General features: G+C 41.4%; 1 protein-coding gene across 1 annotated transcript in view; it reads right to left on the reverse strand.

Moving 5' to 3' along the window:
• pcca (propionyl-CoA carboxylase subunit alpha) overlaps positions 1-20536 on the reverse strand; it is a 378154-nt gene that overhangs the window by 22965 nt on the left and 334653 nt on the right. The window contains exon 22 of the mRNA XM_043691289.2: positions 14817-14957. Within this exon, the coding sequence (XP_043547224.1) occupies positions 14817-14957 (141 nt within the window). The remainder of the gene's footprint in view (positions 1-14816; positions 14958-20536) is intronic.

Consider the following 20536-nt stretch of genomic DNA (forward strand, 5'->3'; position numbering starts at 1 on the left):
GCAACTTCCCTGCCACCGCAGGAACTGCAAAAACTGCGCCCACACATCCTCCCTCACCTCTATCCAAGGCCCTAAAGGAGCCTTCCACATCCAAAGTTTTACCTGCACATCCACCAATATCATTTATTGTATCTGTTGCTCCTGATGCGGTCTCCTCTACGGTGGGGAGACTGGACGCCTCCAAGCAGAGCGCTTTAGGGAACATCTCCGGGACACCCGCACCAATCAACCACACCGCTCTGTGGACCAACATTTCAACTCCCCCTCCCACTCTGCCGAGGACATGGAGGTCCTGGGCCTCCTTCACCGCTGCTCCCTCACCACCAGACACCTGGAGGAAGAATGCCTCATCTTCTACCTCGGAACACTTCAACCCCAGGACATCAATGTGGACTTCAACAGTTTCCTCATTTCCCCTTCCCTCACCTCACCCTAGTTCCAAACTTCCAGCTCAGCACTGTCCCCATGACTTGTCCTACCTGCCTTTCTTCTTTTCCACCTATACACTCACCCCTCCCCCCCCGACCTATCGCCTTCATCCCCTCCCCCACTCACCTATTGTACTCTATGCTACTTTCTCCCCACCTCCACCCTCCTCCAGCTTATCTCTCCATGTTTCAGGCTCTCTGCCTTTATTCCTGATGAAGGGCTTTTGCCCGAAACGTCAATTTTACTGCTCCTCGGATGCTGCCTGAACTGCTGTGCTCTTCCAGCACCACTGATCCAGAATCTGGTTTCCAGCATCTGCAGTCATTGTTTTTACCTATAAAGGAGTGTAATTGTACTCATTTTTATCATGTCCTAAAATGGTTTTCTTGTGGCCCACGATTAACAGTTAGAACCAAACAGGGCTCTGGACCTTCCCTTTCAAACTTAACACTTGTTTCAAGGGATTTTCAGTTAACACTGTTAATAATCCAAAATGTAATATGATTGATTGATGTGTCACTACATGCAACATGTCCGTGTATTTTGATGAAATGGAAAAGGTTTAAATTCCCTCCTATGAATCACTCTTCCTCACCGCTTTCACTTTCTGTAGCCAGCAATCCTCCATGATCTCTTGACAGTTTCAGCATTCCCAAATTTTATCCCTCCACCTTGCCATGCCTTCAGCTGCCTGAGTCATCAATTCTGGAATTTTGTCTCTGAATATCTCCACCTCTATTGCTCCTTTGAAAAGAAGTTCTTTAAAAGCAGTCTTTTGGCCAAGCTTCTGGTTCTCTCCTTCCTAACTTCTGTTCAAATGTTCACTATCATACTTTATTTGCTAACAACACCTTTGAAAAGTCTTGGAGCACTTTGTAAAGTTTTGGTGCTACATAATGAAAGTTTTGTTGTAGGTGGGACTAAATTAAAATGGATGCACGCCATTACCAAATATATGAAACTGGGTTTCTTCAGCACGATTACATGATTATGAGCCTGTTCCTGTGCTGTACTGTTCTAAGTGATTCTAAATCAAAAGTGATTCTTAGCTCCTTCTTTTTCCAACCAGAAACTTCAGTCCCTGAATTGGTTTTCACAGTGAGAGTTATGCTGGAATTCCTCCCTCTAGCCAAAATTAGGTGAATCATCTACCTTCCTTTAAATCCTCACCACCTTGGGTTCTTAGTTCCAACTGTGAGCTCCCACTCACATCTTGCATGATGAACTAAAGAATATTGCTGACTCTGCTCTCTTTCTTTTGGATTCTTGTAGACTGACCTGGCTATGAAAGTTGACCTTTTTTTCAGGAAGACATGCAACCCAATCCTGCAATAATATCCTATGCAATCCTCCCCTCTCGAAGCTCATCTCAATGTTAACAAAGAGAATCACGTAGATCTCGCATCCAGGTGGACGTGCTGATAAGCTATACTCTAGAACCAACCCCCAACTCCATTCAATCTTGGAATTAAATGCATTGCTTAAAGTATAACCATCGAAAAGCCTGACATTCTTAACATCTCTCTGCCACCTGAAGACTATCTATTTAACCAGTTGGCTCTGGTCATTGTTTAAAGGTGTGACTATCTTATATCTTCTTCACAGCAAAATAACCTGAGTCCCACTTAACCTTTAGCAATCAAGTCAGTGAGACTGTCATTAATAGAATTTAGAACAGATCACATGACTGCCTTCATTTCTCCATTTTACCCGAAATTAAAGAAATTAAAACATTACAATTTTATAAAACCTCATATTAATAACACAAGGCTTCACTGCAATCTCTTCTAATTTTATTGTAAGCCAGCCAACAGAAGCCTCACCCAACCTTAACCATGCCTTGGATTTAACATCTATCCAACTTATTTTGAATGAAGCAAACGCCCTATAAAATATAGAATGGTAAAGTCAGATCCAGAACAGCTGGACTTGTGTCATAAGCATTGATCCATAGTCATAGAGTCATACAGCTCGGAAACAGACCTTTCAGTCTGACCAGTCCAGGCCAACCATGTTCCCAAATTAAACTAGTCCCCACTGCCTGCATTTGGCCCATATCCCTCCAAACCTTTCCTATTCATGAACTTATCCAAATGTCTTTTAAACACTGTAACTGTCCCTACATCCACCACTTCCTTTGGCACTTCAATCCACATACGAATCACTCTCAGTGTAAAAACATTGCCCCTCACCTTAAAAATATCCCCCCTCTAGTTTTGAACACCCTCACTCTAGGGAAAAGACCTTTGCTATTCACCTTATCTATGCCCCTCATGATCTTATGAACTTCTATAAGGTGACCCCTCAACCTCCCATGCTGCAGTGAAAAAAGAGCCAGCCTATTTTTATAACTCAAACCCTCCATTCCCAGAGCTGGACCTGTTTTTTTATTGAGGCAGTCATCACTTTGTAAGATTTTGCTGCATCTCCTAGACTAATTTTCAATTGCATAAGGTTTCACACATTGCAATAATAACAAGACCCACCAAAGAATTTCAATGACTAAAAACAGTTTGGGCATCTGAAGGTGACGAGAGGTACTATGCAAAAATAAGTGCTTTCCTCTCAAGACATTCACAGTGAATTGCTTTTGGATTTTTCTTCCACAAGTTTAATGTGGTTGTTTCACATCATGACATTCAAATGGTCACCATGATTAGATAGTCTGAGTGGAGCACAGGCTCCTACATAGTCCTCTCATTTGCTATTTACCAGAATAACCATTTAATATTATTTTTTCATTTATAACTGGACCAACTATTTAGATCTTTAAAAATATTGATCGTCAAGAAACAAGTGTCATGGCAAGGCCTGCATTTCTGTCCAACCCTAATGACCATAAGCTGGTGGTGAGCTTCCTTTCTTGAGTTCCTGCAGTGCAGGTAGAGTGACAGTGAAGGAATGGGATTATAGTTTTAAGCCAGGATGGTGTGTGGTCTAACTGGTAGTGTTCCAATGCAATTACTTTTGTCCTTTTAGATGGTAAGGACCAGGAGTTTGGAAGATGCTGCTGAGGAAGCCTTGATGAGTTGCTGCAATGCATCTTTTAGAAGAGGCAGAGTGCGACCATCATACATTGGTGGAGGAGGGAGTAGATATGAAAGCAGTAGGTGAGATAATATTATCAAAGTTTATTTTTCTCAGGAGTGTGATCAAACTGGAATTGCATTCTGAAGTCATACTAGACGCTGAGTGCTTGCACAAGCTCAAGTAGGTGTTGGAAGGGGTCTAGGAAACCCAAAATGATGGAAGGTAAGATTTTGTGTCAGGTTAGCAACTCCAAACTTTGTCTGCTCCTCCCAGAGGAATTTTGTTAAACTCTACTTGAATTAGCAACCAACAATTTTCTGCTGTGCGTATTCTAGAAGGTGGAGTAGGAGGATAGAGTTGGAGTGGTAGGGGGACTGAGTGAATGGGACAAGTGTGAATGCAGAAAGTTGCATTCAATCATCCCATGTACATATCTATGCTACCAGCACTGCCTTTCTCCGACGCTTATTGAGCCTTTCAAAGGAAAAGAGCTGTCACAATATTTTAAGGTGGTCCAGTCCAATTTAATCACTGTTTGCAACGCAATGCACAAGCACACATTTCATAAGTATTTGGGTTTAGGTTCTGAGTATAGGAGTAAACATGCCTTGCTGCAATTTTACAAAGTCATGGTGAGAGGTATTGTGTGCAGTTTCGGTCTCCTCACCCATGCAAATGCTTGCCATAAAGGTTATAAATATATACCTTTCACAAAGGTTCACCAAACTAATTCCTGGGATGGAGGGATCGTCCTGAGGAAAGATTAAGTAAACTGGGCTAAAAACTGAAAGAACTGCAGATGCTGGCAATCAGTAATAGAAACCAAAACAGAAGTTGCTGGAAAATCTCAGCATCTGTGTACAGAAAACCTGAATTCTGAAGAAGGGTCACTGGACCCAAAACATTAACTCTGATTTCTCTCCACAGGTGCTGCCAGACCTGCTGAGTTTTTCCAGCAATTTGAGTTCTTGTGTTTGAAGTAAATGAGCTGTTTTCTCTTGAGTTTCGAAGACTCAAACATACAAAATTCTTACAAGGCTCGACAGGTTAGAGGCAGAAAGGCCATTTGGCTCTGTCCTGATTCTAGAATCAGGAGACGGAGTCTCAGAAAGGCAGGCCATTTAAATCTGAGATAAGAAGGCATTTCTTCACTCGGGCAATCTCGATTTCTCTGCCCCAGCGAGCTGCGGAGGCTCAGTCATTTATTACATTCAAGATAAGATTGATAGATTTCTACATATTAAAAATGTTACATGATACATGGATAGTGCTGGAAATTGGTTTTAACAAACAAGATTAATGACCTTATTGATTGGTGGAGTGGATTGAAGGAACGGAATGATGCCCTTCTGATCTTCGCATATTTGGGGCGGCAGAGTGGCTCAGTGGTTAGCCTTGCAGCCTCACAGCACCAGGGTCCCAGGTTCGATACCAGCCTTAGGCGACTGTCTGTATGGAGTTTGCACATTCTCCCCGTGTCTGTGTGGGTTTCCTCCGGGTGCTCCGGTTTCCTCCCACAATCTAAAGATGTGCGGTCAGGTGAATTGGCCATGCTAAATTGCCCATAGTGTTAGGTGCATTAGTCAAAGGGAGATGGGTCTGGGTGGGTTACTCTTCGGAGGGTCGGTGTGGACTGGTTGGGCCGAAGGGCCAGTTTCCACACTGTAGGGAATCTAATCTAATCTAAACAGAAGATTCTACGGCTGAATGTAGGAAATGCAAAATGCTGCAGCCGCTGGAAATCTGAAATAAAAACAGTCAACTCTGGAGAAACTCAGCAGCTTCTTCTCTGAAGAAGTGTCACTTTGGACTGGAGACGCTAACTCTGTTTCTCTCTCCACAGATGCGGCCAGACCTGCTGAGTTTCTCCAGCACCTCATATTTCTTACAGAGTGTTGTCTTCCACAACACTTTAGTTCAAATGATGTATTTGTTTGTCATCAGCTCAGAGTGTATCAATGAACAGACAATTTAAATTAAAATTACATAGTCACAGAAAAGACCAGGAAAGCTGGGATCAAATTCTAGCAGAGTGTGGGAACTAAAGACTTGTTTTCTAACTAAATTGATCAAAATTTAACTTAACATTTTGAGTTGGGACATCAATAAACAAAATCATCCCAATCCAATACACTTATGCAAAGGTATTAAACGTCTAACCAAGACAAATAGAAATTAAACTGACAGAAGAGGACTGAAGGTCTGAATGATTTTCTCCTGTTACCAATTTCCTGGATATGAACGTTCCAGCATGCTATTGTACGTTCATTTTAACTGAAGCAGGTCCAGTATTGAAAGCAGGTTGCTTTACTGCAGTATCATGTTTCCAGCCTTTTCCTGAAGACTATTCACATAACCAGTGAGCCATTGTTTTTACAAGAAATACCAACTGTACTGCTCTGAAATGCCTCACCAAATGGGAAGATCCTCCAACTCCGCCCATTCACTTCCCAAAGAAAATTATAAAACATAGGAAGGCAGAACATTTATTATAGAGTAGCAGCCCCCTATTCATCCAAAGCTGTGCAGCTGTACAATGTGAAGTAGGTTCCTCTGATGGACAAGCACAATGAGTAATCAGAGGCAGTTGTCCCCACCACTTACTTTTACACAGATAGCTGGCACTGACTTGAGGCTCAGCCTTAATTCAAGAGGCTGATACTAAAAAGGAAGGAATTAACTAAATCCTTTTCAACATCACCAGTGTGTTTTTGTAATTAAAGCTGCGTAATTAACACCAGCAATAAGCGCAGGGTCACCACAGCACAGATTATGTTTGCTGTTCAAAGCTTCCAGCAAAAAAACAGCTGCAGTAAGAAGAGGAGCACATCCTTTATCAAATTGGCCTCACTCCCAGTCTACTCCTTGTGGAACACCACATTTTGCTTCACACATTTTGTGCTCCTCTGCTAACCTCACTTTGCACACAAAGGTATCCTAGAGATTTTGCCATTCTCTCAAAATTGAAGTTAAATTTGGTTGTGTACTAAGGGAAATGCAAATCATGCAAATAGCACTTTTCTTGTCAAAGCACTCACAGTACATCAGTGTTGTTCCAGTTATGTTCACACAACAGAGGCAGGCACAGTGAACAAACCAACACTTTACCTTAGCCCGAGTTCTTGCATATTTTCTCCTTATACAAAGGGATTTAAAATCAAAGAATCCCTACAGTGTGTAAGAAGGCCATTGAGCCCATCAGGTCCACTCCAACCTTCTGAAGATCAGCCCACCCAAACCCAGCCCCCTAACTTATCCTTTTAACCCTGCATTTCCCATGGCTAATCCACCTGGCCTACACATCCCTGGACACTACGAAGCAATTTAGCATGGCCAACCCACCTAACCTGCACATTTTTGGACCATGGGAGGAAACTGGAGGAAACCCACACAGACACAGGGAGAACGTGCAAACTCCACAGGCAGTCACCCAAGAGTGGAATCAAACCCGGGTCTCTGGCATTGTGAGGCAGCAATGCTAGTCTCCGAGTCACTGCACCTCCCATTTCTTTTTGTTTCAACTACTGTGGATTTTCTGTGCAAGAATATTCATTCCTAATGACAGCTTCATAACTAGACGTGGCTGTATTTTAGAAACTATTATTTTCTATAGCATACAATAAGTTAAGACTACATTAACTTTTCACCATAAGATCCGACAGCAAATATTAAATTTCACTTAAACACCACACAAAATAATTGCTTCCTCTGATAATTGCTGTGCTTGTAATTGCCAGTATAAATTCTTTACAACAACAGCCTACAAGGAAAATCCTGTTAACCATGCTCCCAAAACAACAATATGTCATAAGTGAATGGTGACTGGAAATCAATTGTTGAGGCTAAGGAAACGTCACACGAAGGCAGCTAGCCAATACTGTACATAAAGTTTGATGCCAGCTGTGCAATATATATTTCTAATTTCATCTCAAGCATGCACTGAGATACAATCTGTGAGATTTGGTGCAGTTTTAAACTCCACTTCTTAAACTCAAAGCCTTAGTTTGCCCCCTTGCGTACTACCACATATAAGGCTTAAATGTTACTATTTTGTTCCAAGGTGGCAACAGAAGGGTGGCACTGTGGCTCAGTGGTTAGCACTGCTGCCTCATAGCGCTAGGGTCCCAGGTTCAATTCCAGCCACGGGTGACTGTCTGTATCTGCGTGGGTTTCCTCCGGGTGCTCCGGTTTCCTCCCACAGTCCAAAGATGTGCAGGTCAGGTGAATTGGCCGTGCTAGATTGCCCATAGTGTTAGGCGCATTAATCAGAGGGAATGGGTCTGGGTGGGTTACTCTTCAGAAGGTCAGTGTGGACTTGATAGGCCGAAGGGCCTGTTTCTACACTGTAGGGAATCTAATCTAATCAGAAGGTTAAATTGGTGTAGGCCCAGACAACGGACAAACTTAGTATTTGTGGTTCTGATTAAAGTATAGAACAAAAACAAGTTAAAAAAAATGATGATGGCTCATTACATAGGGCTAACTATCCTGTCAACTCTTTTCATTTATTTTAAAATTAAATGAACCTCGAGATTTATACAGACAACTTTCACCACAAGTGTCTCAACATCCACATCAACATTAGCCACTAATGGAAAAGTAATGCTCTACCCTTTGCATTGGTGTGGAAACACAGGCTGATATTACATATCTGGTGCACTCGAAAAATGGCGTTGGTGCATACCATTTCATCTCTTCCTCTCATTTTGCTGTTAATGTGAAGTTGAGACCACAAGTTGGTACGTCATCACTAAACACCATCCTCCCACTCCCATGCCACACTTTCATTCACTCTCCAGTTAATCCAAACAACTTGGATTCTCTGACGACTGCATTTCCTCAGCAAAATAAAAAGTGCTCAATTAAAGTGCTTTGGACTCAGCAGAAGAAAGATGTAGGTGCAGAATTCAAGAAGATGATAGACTGCGATGTTCTTGAGAAGATTAACATAGGGAATGAGGAGGTATTGGAGGTTTCATCAGGTTTAAAAGTGGACAAATCCCCAGATCCAGAAGATTCCGGGCTGTTGTGGGAGACAAAGAAGAAAATCCCAGGAACCCTGACACACATTTTTAATTCCTCTTTGGCCATATTTGGGGTGCTGCCTGAGGACTGGTAAGCAGTTCACATGGCTCCACTTTTTCAAGAAGGGTGATAGAGATAGATCAGAGAACTACAGACCAGAGTCTAACTCCAGTTGACATAATCCACTTGGAGAGGCAGTATTTAATCAGAGGTAGTCAGCAAGACTGGATCAAAGGGCGAGGTCATGCCTAATTAATATGGATGAATTTTTCGAGGAGGTGACCAAGTATGTATATGATGGTAGTGCAGTTGATGTCGTTAATACGGATTTCATGAGAATTTACTAAAGAAGGTAAAAGGTACATGGAATCGAGAAAAACTTGGCAAGTTGGCTCCACAGTTGGCTTGGCAACAGGATGCTGAGGGTGTTGGTAGAAGGCTGTTTGCATGACTGAAGGCCATTGTCCAGTGGCATACCACAGGGATCAGTACTGGATCCATTATTGTTTGCAATAACTTTATAAATAATCTAGATGAGAATGTCGGGACAGCGATAAGTAAGTTTTCAGATGACACCAAGTTTGGCCAGGTGGTTGACATTGACAAAAAACGTCTTAGGTTACACGAGGATATAGACAGCTTGATCAGATGTTCAGATCAGAGGTAGATGGAATTTAACCCTGTGAGGTGATGCATTTTGGAAGAATTAACAAGACAAGGGAGTACTCAATGAATGACAGGACATGAGAAAGTTTAGAGGAACACAGGTTCCTGAAGACAATAGAGCAGGTTGATAAGATAGTTAACCTAACAACCTTTTAAAAACCTTTTAAACCTTAGATGAGCACTTTAAGTGTCTTAATATTCAAGGGTATGTGTCAGATACTGGAAAGTGGGATTAGTGTACTCATGGTTATTTTTGGCTGTACAAACTTGATGGGCTGAAGATCCTCTTTTGTACTATATGATTCTATAATTCTGTAAGTTAACAAGTCTTTATCTAGATAACAAGAGAAAGAAAATTATTGGTGGAGTCCATGTTGTTTTGGTCATTGGCTCTAGTTATGGCTGAAATTCTGGATGTATTATCCTATTGAATGTCATTTCAAATTTTGCTTGCTCAAATTACACTACACACTCCTGTGTACATCTTACTGTTGAATCCCCACAGTCCTATCTACCCTCCCTGCCAATACTGAACAGTTGGATCTGCATTGGTTTCTGCCAGGTGCTCCAATCCAAAGGTGTGCAGGTTAGGTGGATTGGCCAGGCCAAATTGTCCCATAGTCTCTAGGGCTAGTCATGGTAAATGCAGGGTTACAGGGATAGGGTCAGAGGCTGGGTCTGGATGGGATGCTCTTCAGAGGGTCAATGCAGACTCAATGGGTGAATGACCTCTTTGCACATTGTAGGGATTCTATGATTCTATTCTATGATTAGCCAAAGTCTAGAACAGCAGAGAGATTCAAGGGCCTGAATGCTACATGTCTTCACAGTTTAGCACTTTATCTATAGCCCCTTGATATCTGTGTCTATCATGCCTGATTGTTTGCTACATTCCTGAGTTCTGTATCATTGACAAACTTTTGAAATTCTGCCCCGTATAATCAAGTCCAGGTCATTAACAGTGATCAGTAAGATTTGCTTAACTCTTTGTAATGTTTTGTTTCTAATACTTTCTATTGTTACCTATCAGTCTTTGTTCATATCCCTCTAAGCTTTTAAAATAGTATAATTAGAACAAGTCAACATAGTTTTAATGAGGGAAAGTCCTATTTGACAAATTTGTTAGGGCGTTTTACGAATATAAGTATAAGAGTAGATAAAGGGCAACCAATGGGTATAGGATACATGGCTTTCCAAAACACATTTGGTAGGATGCCATATAAAAGATTAATAGGTGAGGTAGGTGCTCATGGAGTTCGGGTAATATATTAGCACAGGTTGGGGGATTGGTCAACAGACAGTCAGCAGAAAGTGGAGCATTTTCAAGTTTACAGGCAGTAAGTAGTGGAATGCCTCAAGGATTAGTACTGGAGACTCAGCTATTTATTATCTTAATTAGTTACTTAGATGAAGAGACAAAGAGTGATGTATCCACAATTGTGGATGATACAAAGCCTGGTGGAAATGTAAGTTGTGGAGAGGGCACAGAGGGGCTGCAAAAAGAGATATAGATGGTGAAATAACTCCACAGAGGCTACATCTCGTCACCAAGATACCTTTCATTTACACATGCATAGACACTGCTCCAGCTTCCTCAGAGCCACCTCTCAAGAGTGAACAGAACCTCACACACTCCTGTTTATTTTCCTTTTTCCTTTTTTTTAACCCCCACACTACCGCCTCACTGCGGTAGTGCTTATTGTTTTCCCCAGCATCCATGTTGTGTGTGTGCAGGTGTGAGACACAGTGAGAGACACAAGGTGTACGAATCTTTATTCAATTTCCACCACCAGGAAGAAAGGAAACACCCGAGTGGCCTGTGACAAGCAGTGCCCTTCACATCAAAGGGCAATGCTGTGTGATCAAACAGTGAAGGGGAGGGCAGGGGCTAAATCAAAGTAGAATTGGACAGGGAGCCAAACCCAAAAGACTGTCCACCGGCCGACTGGCGCCCGTGCCTCACCTTCCCCCACCCCGGAGGTCAACCTGGCACCGGGTATACTCCTGTTTATATCTGTCAGCTGCAGATCCCTGATTGGACCAGGTTAACAGCTCGTTACAATCATTACAGACGGAGCTTAACTGAGTGGGCAATAAGAGGGCAGATAGAGTATAGTATGGGGAACTGTGAAGTTATTTATTTTGGTAAGAATAGAAAGGCAGAATATTTTTAAAAAGCTGCAAAAGCTGTAAGTCTTGATGTTCAAAGAGATTTAAGTGTGCTTGCACAAGGAATGCAGAAATAAACTAAAGGATATACTTGCACTGCAGACAGAACAGCATAGGTTCACTAAATTAGTTCCTGGAGTGATTGGGATGAGAGGCTGAATAAATGGGGCCTACATTCGCTGGTGTTCAGAAGAATGAGAAGTGATTGCATATTGTTTTAGGGGCAGGAGCTGAGATATTTGTTCTTGCCAGTTGGGGAATCTAAAGTACGGGGGGGCACAGTATCAGAATATGAGGCTAATCATTTACGTCGGAGATGAGGAAAAACTACCTCATTCGGAGAGTTGTGAATCTTTGAAATTTTTTTCCCCTAGACGGTTATGAATGCTGCATCATTGAATAAATTTAAAACTGGGATAGACAGATTTTTGATTTCAGGGAATCAAAGAATATGGGGAATGGGCTGAAAGGTAGCGTTTGTGTTCAAATCAATTGTAATCATATTAAATGGTGGAACAAGCTTGATCTGCACTTGCTCCTACTTGCTGTATTCTTGGGAATTCTTCTAGCTTCTCAAAGAACATTGAAAAGAACATGCCAAAATGCTTTTGCAAGAAGAGAGATGGATGTTCAGTGAGTAAAAGGAAGTTGGGGGGAATGCGAAAGTCAGAAGAGATGATCAGGAAAAGGTGGAACTACTGGAGTTTGAAAGCAAAGGTGTCAAAGTTTGATGGAATTCAAAAGAATTCCAGGAGCTTAATAATTGAAACATCAACCTCCGGTAATGGGAGTGGATGAGGCAGGGAACAAACACTGGAGTGAAGGAAGCTGCAAGTAACAATACAACTACTCCAAGCAGAAGTGATTGGCTAATTTCCTCATGAATCATGCCTGGAGACCGCGCTATTGTAAGTAAATGGGATTGACTCTGCACATATCATTTATTTATGTAGCTATGCTTTTCGCTGGAGTCTTTGCAGCAGATGGGGTTCTGTATTCTGTCGCTTATAGAGACTCAATATAGACTATGTAGACTGATGTGAGCTATTTAGACAAGTGCTGTTTGTATAGTGAATAGGATTTATTTGATTAGTAAATAGATCGTATTTTCTGTTAAACAGCCCATCCAGGGGTATCCTGGTCCCAGTGCTCTGCCACCAATCTAAAGCTGATAGAGTGGTGGCACAGGCAATTTGGATTGACGCCATCTGTATCCAAATAGCTACAGGATAATTGAAAGGATTAAAAGAAGCTTTGTTAAAGTTTACAGCATACCCAGTGCAAATTACTATTTAAAAATCTAACTTCAGAAAGCAACATGTTAAAATTTAATTCTCAATGCTAAGTGTTTATTCACAGAGACTGCATTAGAAATTGCAAAAAAAAACAAAGAAAATTGCAGCAGAGGAACAGGCCCTTCGGTCCTCCAAGGTTGCACTGATCCAGATCCTCTGTCTAAACCTGTCACCTATTTTCCAAAGATCTGTATCCCTCTGCTCCCTACCCATTCATCTATCTGTCTAGATACATCTTAAATGACGCTATCGTGCCTACTCTACCACCTCCACTGGCAATGCGTTCCAGGCACCCACCACTCTCTGCATAAAGAACTTGCCACACATATCTCCCTTACCGTGGCGGCACGGTGGCACAGTGGTTAGCACTGCTGCCTCACAGCGCCAGAGACCCGGGTTCAATTCCCGCCTCAGGCGACTGACTGTGTGGAGTTTGCACATTCTCCCCGTGTCTGCGTGGGTTTCCTCCGGGTGCTCCGGTTTCCTCCCACAGTCCAAGGATGTGCAGGTCAGGTGAATTGGCCATGCTAAATTGCCCGTAGTGTTAGGTAAGGGGTAAATGTAGGGGTATGGGTGGGTTTCGCTTCGGCGGGTCGGTGTGGACTTGTTGGGCCGAAGGGCCTGTTTCCACACTGTAAGTAATCTAATCTAATCTAAACTTATCCCATCTCACCTTGAACTCGTGACCTCTAGTAATTGGGTCTCCCACTCTGGGAAAGAGCTTCTTGCTATCCACCCTGTCAAGACCTCTCATGATTTTGTAGACCTTAATCACGTCCCACCCCAACCTCTATCTTTCTAATGAAAATAATCCTAATCTAGTCAACCTCACTTCATAGCTAGTGCCCTCCATACCAGGCAACATCCTGATGAACCTCCTCTGGACCCTCTCCAAAGCATCTACATACATCTGATAATGTGGAAACCAGAACTGTACTCAGTATTCCAAATGTGGCCAAACCAAAGTCCTATAGAACTGTAATATGACCTTCCAACTCTTGTACTCAATACCCTATCTGATGAAGGAAAGCATGCCACATGCCGGCTTGACCACTCTATCAACCTGCGTTGCCACCTTCAGGGTACAATGGACTTGAACACCCAGATCTCTCTGTACATCAAGTTTCCCCAGGACTTTTTCATTTACCGTATAGTTCGCTCTAGAATTGGATCTTCCAAAATGCATTACCTTGCATTTGTTCCAATTGAACTCCATCTGCCATTTCTCTGCCCAACTCTCCAATCTATCTATATTCTATTGCATTCTCTGACAGTCCCCTTCACTATCTGCTACTCCACCAACCTTAATGTCATCTGCAAATTTGCTCATCAGACCATCTATGCCTTCCTCCCAATCATTTATGTAAATCACAAACAAGTGGTCCCAGCACGGATCCCTGTGGAACACCACTGGTCACAGTTCTCCATCTTGAGAAACTCCCTTCCACTGCAACTCTCTGTCACATGTTGCCCATCCAATTCTCTATCCATCTAGCCAGTACACTTGGACCACATGCAACTTCACTTTGCAGTTTACGCTTGTTATGGCGCACAGAAAGTTTAAATCTAATGTAAAATCAGTGGGCTATTGAATTAAAAGACACCTCAAAGCTCTAGTTAAGTGAGGTGTGATAAGATACCTGCTAGTTGTTACTCAGAACTGTATCTAATCAGGTTGCACATACGTTTATGACACATCAGATATCCAAATAGCGAATGGTAGAACTAGAGTCTAGTCATTACACACTTTCTAAGCTTATAGCCACACAGATATGCATTACCAGCACAAACCTCCAAAACCAAACACTATAGTTTCAATTTGATACTTTTTGAGGGAGCATAAATGAATCCTCAGCTGAGGTCCACCGCTGAATGCAACTAAACTCTCATCTTACATACATTAAATAATGTCAGAAGTTTAAGAGGCAGGTTGATGTGTTTTAATCCAAGGTCTACTAAATAAGCAATATTATTCAGAAATACAATATAACTGAAATTGAGCGATAATCGTACATTGCAAAAAAAACTGTGAAGTATTGGAAAAGCAATGTGGTGGGGCACAGAAACAATACAGTTAATCAAGTAAAAGCTTGTGGTACAATGAGAGAAACAAAATATTGTAAAGATTAATACATTGGTAATGCACAGTAAGAACAATCATCAAGACCAGCAACAAATGGAAGCTATCATAATGCTGCTTACCCGATCCCCAGGAGCAACACCAATGGTGACAACTGATCCTGGCATTGGTGATATCAAGATATTACTAGTGTCGTCCGTCTCTTTATCAAGCATATACTTATTCAGTTCTGCCGCTAACTTGGTCAATACTTGGACATTGTACTAAAAAGAGAGACAAAAAAGTATTCAGTTGTGCAATTAAAATGATCCAGCTTCAATCACATTCATATCTGTTTGTGTTTGCCCCATTTCTAAAACCCAGTTTACTCAAAAGGCAACTATATTAACTACTGCTAAACAACAAACAAGTACTAGCCTTGGTGAGTGGATTCAAGGCCCATTGACAGATTTGAATACAAGATCTAAGCTGATGCTCCAATGTAGGATGAAGGGATTACTGTAGTCTTGGAAGTGCTACCTTTCGGGTGATATGTGCAACTGAGGTCCCACCAGTCCACTTAGGTGGATGTAAATATTCCAACAAGACTGTTTCAAAGAAACAAGAACAGAAACTGCTGGAAAACCCCAGCAGGTCTGGCAGCATCTGTGAAGAGAAATTAGAGTTAACGTTTCTGGTCCGGTGACCTTTTCTCAGAGTGGTCTGCTGTCAGACCTGCTGAGCTTATCCAGCAATTTCTGTTTTTGTTTCTGATTTACAGCATCCACAGTCCTTTTGGTTTCTATTTGAAAGAAGAGCTGCTGCAATTCTTATACTACAGCAGCAACCATACTTTAAAAATACTTTAAACACCCTGAGGTTTTGAAAGGCATGGTAGAGATGCAAATATTTACTGGTCAACATTTTTGCATCACAGTGTACAGTTGCAAAGGTGGGTGTGCATCAAGACACAGAAGAGAAGCCACATTTCCAACTCCGAATTAACCAAACAACACCCTTAGACAGGCAGATTTTGAGACTTATAGCAGAGTGTTCAATATTTGCTGATCCACTATATTAAATTTTAGAATGAAAAGTATTCCATCACCCTATTCATGACTTCAAAAAGCCACAAAGAGCCAGTGACCTTTTACTTTTGAGGTGCAATCACTGTTCAAATGGAGCAGTCAATTTGTGCACAGCAAGATCTCACAAACAGTAATTTTATCATGTCCAGATTGTTATTTTTCAAAGGACAGACAATCATGCAAATTTATTCCAAAATTATCAATATGAAGATTGGTTTAATGGTTACCAGCAGTTCCTTCACATGGTGTAGGATTAGATTCTATGCCTACACATCCCATGCTGTAATTACCAATTTCAGAGATCCTGTGGGAGAAATCAGCCATTCTGTTATAACTCACTGCATAAGAAGAGCTTTCTTCAATACAATTAATTCTGAAATCTTCAAAGAAAAAAGTGATGACTCCCCTGTTTTGAATTTTCTCAATTCAGCTCCTTAATAAAAGAGACAAATGACTTTTGCAAGAAAATATACATCTCTGGAGGATTTTTGTTCTGAGGCTGTCATTTGTATAACACACCCGTAGATGGCAGCAGTCACTGCTTAAGTTTGTTCCAACTCCAATTCATGTGTGAAATGGGACTGAGTAGGAATTGAGGGAAATTACCAAGGAAATGATTTAAACACTGTTATTTACTTCAAAATTTCTGTCACTTTTCCCTTTGCTTTTGCCAAAGTATGCATATGTCCTCAGCAACTTCAGCTAGCACAGCATTAAAAGGGTTAACAGAGATCCTGTCCAAGAATAGCAGTACAATTTCTTTGCTGATTCAACAAGAGGCAACCCAGTGTGATTAACAAAGGTTTTACTCCTTTTCTTCCGCCATCCCCTCCCCCCACTGCCTGATCCCACAAGTTGACCCAGCAAGGCTGAAAACATTCTCCTTTCTTCTCTGCCCTTCCTCTGTAAGACTGGGTCTTTACAAAGACCGAAATTGGAGAGGATTTTTAAAAATATAAATGTTGTATTAATTTGATTTTATTTTCCTCTTATCCATCTGTTGTTCATGATAATTCATGTGGCCTGGACTGGGAAACCACATTGTAATATGAAAGATCACATTCTGAATCTCATGGAGGTAGTCACTTCTCATTTGTGAGTCACAGAATTAAATCAGACAGTGTAGAAGGAATTCATTCCCCCCCATCATACCTGAACTACTTCTTTGAAAGAACTATCTAAGTATCAAAGTAGACAGAAATCTCCATTCATTTTCCTGATACCCATGCAATTGTCCCCGTAAAGCTCTGCTACTGTTACAGTGTTGTACTGGGAGAAGCAGTGGCTATATTGTGCAAAATAAATACCCAGACAATTTGCATCTGATGGTGTTACCCAAGGGATAAATGTTGTCCATGACACCAGAGATACCCTTCCTGATCTTCGTCAAACTAGTGCCATAAAATGAAAGACTTTCATTTTAGCACTTCTCACAACCGCAGGCTGTCTCAAAGGGTTTTACAACCAATGAACTAATTTTGTTACTAGTGGCAGTCCTTGTTACACTGTACAGACAGCCAGCCTGGCATAATTAATGTAATATATTGCTATTGCACCATTGAATTCTATAATTCCAAATGTTAACTCCTGTTGTTGAGTTTTAAGCTATTGAACAGGACCCAAAAGATGCTGGTGTTACAATTATGAAAGTTAAAAATAACTATTGTGTTTTGGAATTATATTGTTAGGTGTTTGGTACAGGAAGAGGTCATGCGACCTAGTCTGCAGTCTGCTTGACAGTAAGCATGGGTGATTTAATTGTCAGAGATCAAAGGAAGGCATTACTGAGAAGAAGGCGCAATGTATTTACACTTGGAAACAACTGCAATTGTCTCCTGAATTTCCAATACATAGGCTCTGAATCTCCCAAAATCTCAGAAATGTGTTGTAGGTATTGATGTAAACAGATATGTGATAAATCATTCATTTACTTCTGAGGTGAAAGACAGTTGAGACCAACAATAGTGAATTAGTACTTGTATCTGAATACAATGTACATGTGTTTCATGTTGCCATGGGGGAGTGAGAAAAATAAACTTTGTGATCAGGTTACAGGCTTCCGTACAAATCAATGACTATCATAGACGTACAGAAGCAGTTCTGTGTGGTCAGCAGAGACAAAAGACTGCTTGGCTTTATGAGCTGAATGCAAGGTGTGATTGTCTCTCATCAAACAGCAGGTTGTAATCATCTAAGGATTCCAGGGGATTCAATCTAGCATGGCTAAGTGGAAGAGATTTGTCTGAACAACTTTACTACCAATGCTAGATTTACAGAACTCTCTGAAAACTGAGGAAAGCACCTGAGAAATCATGGAAAGTTTCTACTTGGTGCAATGGGGACATGGCAATCCATTGGAAGCTGGGAGCATCATTAGACTATTTGCTAAAATGTCTGTACCTGCTTGGAGAGTGCAATGGGTGATTGGAATAAATGGGAGATATCACATTCTGTAGCTTAAAACTTAAGTTTCCCATGCAAGCACATTAGGTTTAGTCAATAGTGCTTTTAGATAATTATTCCAAAGCAAGTTTTAAAATGTGAAATTCACCTCATTTTTTTAAGCTGTCAGCTGAGAGTTTGAGGCTCTTTTTGAAAATTTTAGGTGTCTTCGGGGATTTGTTTTCCAGTGATTGCGTAGATCTCCTGATTCTGTCTTTTAAAGGTCTTTCATTAACTTTACTTTATTGGATAAGAAACACATGAGCAGTTTTCCTAAATGAAATGAGTGTTTGCATTTAACTGTAATTGAACTACGCTGACTGTAATGCTAAACTGCAATATCTCTTGGCATGTTCCGCATACTGAGGGCCAACAGCCGATTTGAGTTGAACAAAGTTTCAATTTCAGCCTCAAATAAATCACTGGCTGTACGGCACTGACAGCAAATCTGCAAAATTATTTTCCTTTCAAATGTTGTCAAACCACAATTTAAAACTATCTTCTCATCCAAGTACTGCCCTTGGCTTTTCCTTAAGTAGAATGACAGCAGAATTTACAGACAATGTTTCTGTAAGCTATTGGTGCGTGTATGGAATGAGCTGCCAGAGGAAGTGGTGGAGGCTGGTACAATTGCAACATTTAAAAGGCATCTGGATGGATATACGAGTAGGAAGGGTTTAGAGGGATATGGGCCAGGTGCTGGCAGGTGGGACTAGATTGAGTTGGGATATCTGATCGATATGGATATGCTGTACATCTCTATGACTCTATGACTGCTAAATCTAAAGCTTCCAGCATGTAGGAACTAAATTTAGTTCACTTACAGTAAATGGGCAGGAAATTAATCGTTCATATCTTAATTTTTCACGGTCAGAGCTTGGGTCAACTTGGGCTTCATAATGTAACTTCCTGAGTCAAACGGTCATCAGTTCAAGTTCCATTCCAGATGCTTGAGCAGGTTATCTAAGCTGACACCCAGAGCGTTGTAGCCGGAGGTGGGTATTGCAGATGTTGGAGATTAGAGTCAAGATTAGAGTGGTGCTGGAAAAGCACAGCAGGTCAGGCAACGTCCGAGGAGCAGGAAAATCAACATTTCGGGCATAAGCCCTTCATCAGGAGTCCTTCCCGATGAAGGGCGTTTGCTCGAAATATCGATTTTCCTGCTCCTCGGATGCTGCCTGACCTGCTGTGCTTTTCCAGCACCACTCTAAACTTGTCCCAGAGCGTTGTGCTGAGGGAGTGCTGAAATCAAACCAAGGTCCTGTCAATCTTCTCAGGTGGTCATGAAAGATCTCAAGGTCAGTATTTTGAAGAAGAGTAGAAGAATTATCCTTGATGTCCAAGCCAATATTTATCCTTTAATTAGCATCACAAAAACAGAACATGGGGCCATTATCATAATGCTTTTGCTGGGAATTTGCTGTGTGCAAACTAGCTGCTATATTTTTCAACATTACAATTGTGATTGCACTTCTAAAATAGATCGGATCTATCCAACAAATAACAGTTTGTATAAGTATTTACTGTAATTTTATCCAGCACAAAGTCATTAAACATTGCACATTCTTTTAATTTCAAATTGAATTGCATTAAGTATACTTTCTGGTTTAAATTTTGAAATCCTGCCGAATAACAAACAAATATCTTCAGCTCAAAGGTGAAGTCAACTGTAGCTAAGGTAGTTATAAAGTTAAATCTGTTGATGTAAGTTTGTTTATCAACAATGGAATTGGTGAGTGACACATGAATCCTTAAAAATACCTGATGTTTGTAAATTAGTTTCATTGCACAGTGTCATATAGAAGTACAGCACGGAAAAAGACCCTTCGGTATAACTCGTCCATGCCGACTAGATATCCTAACCTAATCTAGTCCCATTTACCAGCACTTGGCCCATATCCTTCAAAACCCTTCCTATTCATATACCCATCCAGATGCCTTTTAAATGTAATTGTACCAGCCTCCACCACTTCCTCTGGCAGCTCATCCCATACACGCACCACCCTCTGTGTGAAGACGTTGCCCCTTAGGTCCCTTTTAAATCTTTCCCCACTCACCCTAAACCTATGGCTCTAGTCCTGGACTCTCTCCACCCCCCCTCACCTCCCGGGGAAAAGACCTTGTCTATTATCCATGCCCCTCACGACTTCATAAACCTCTATCAGATCATCCCTCAGCCCCTGATGCTCCAGGGAAAACAATCCCAGCCTATTCAGCCTCTCCCTGTAGCTCAAATCCTCCAACCCTGGCAACATCCTTGTAAATCTTTTCTGAACCCTTTCAGGTTTCACAACATTCTTCCAATAGGAGGGACTCTAAAATTGCACACAATA

This window comes from Chiloscyllium plagiosum, unplaced genomic scaffold, assembly GCF_037043375.1.
Source record: "Chiloscyllium plagiosum isolate Xiang-an unplaced genomic scaffold, Cpla_swu_hap1 HiC_scaffold_6, whole genome shotgun sequence".
NCBI lineage: Eukaryota > Metazoa > Chordata > Chondrichthyes > Orectolobiformes > Hemiscylliidae > Chiloscyllium > Chiloscyllium plagiosum.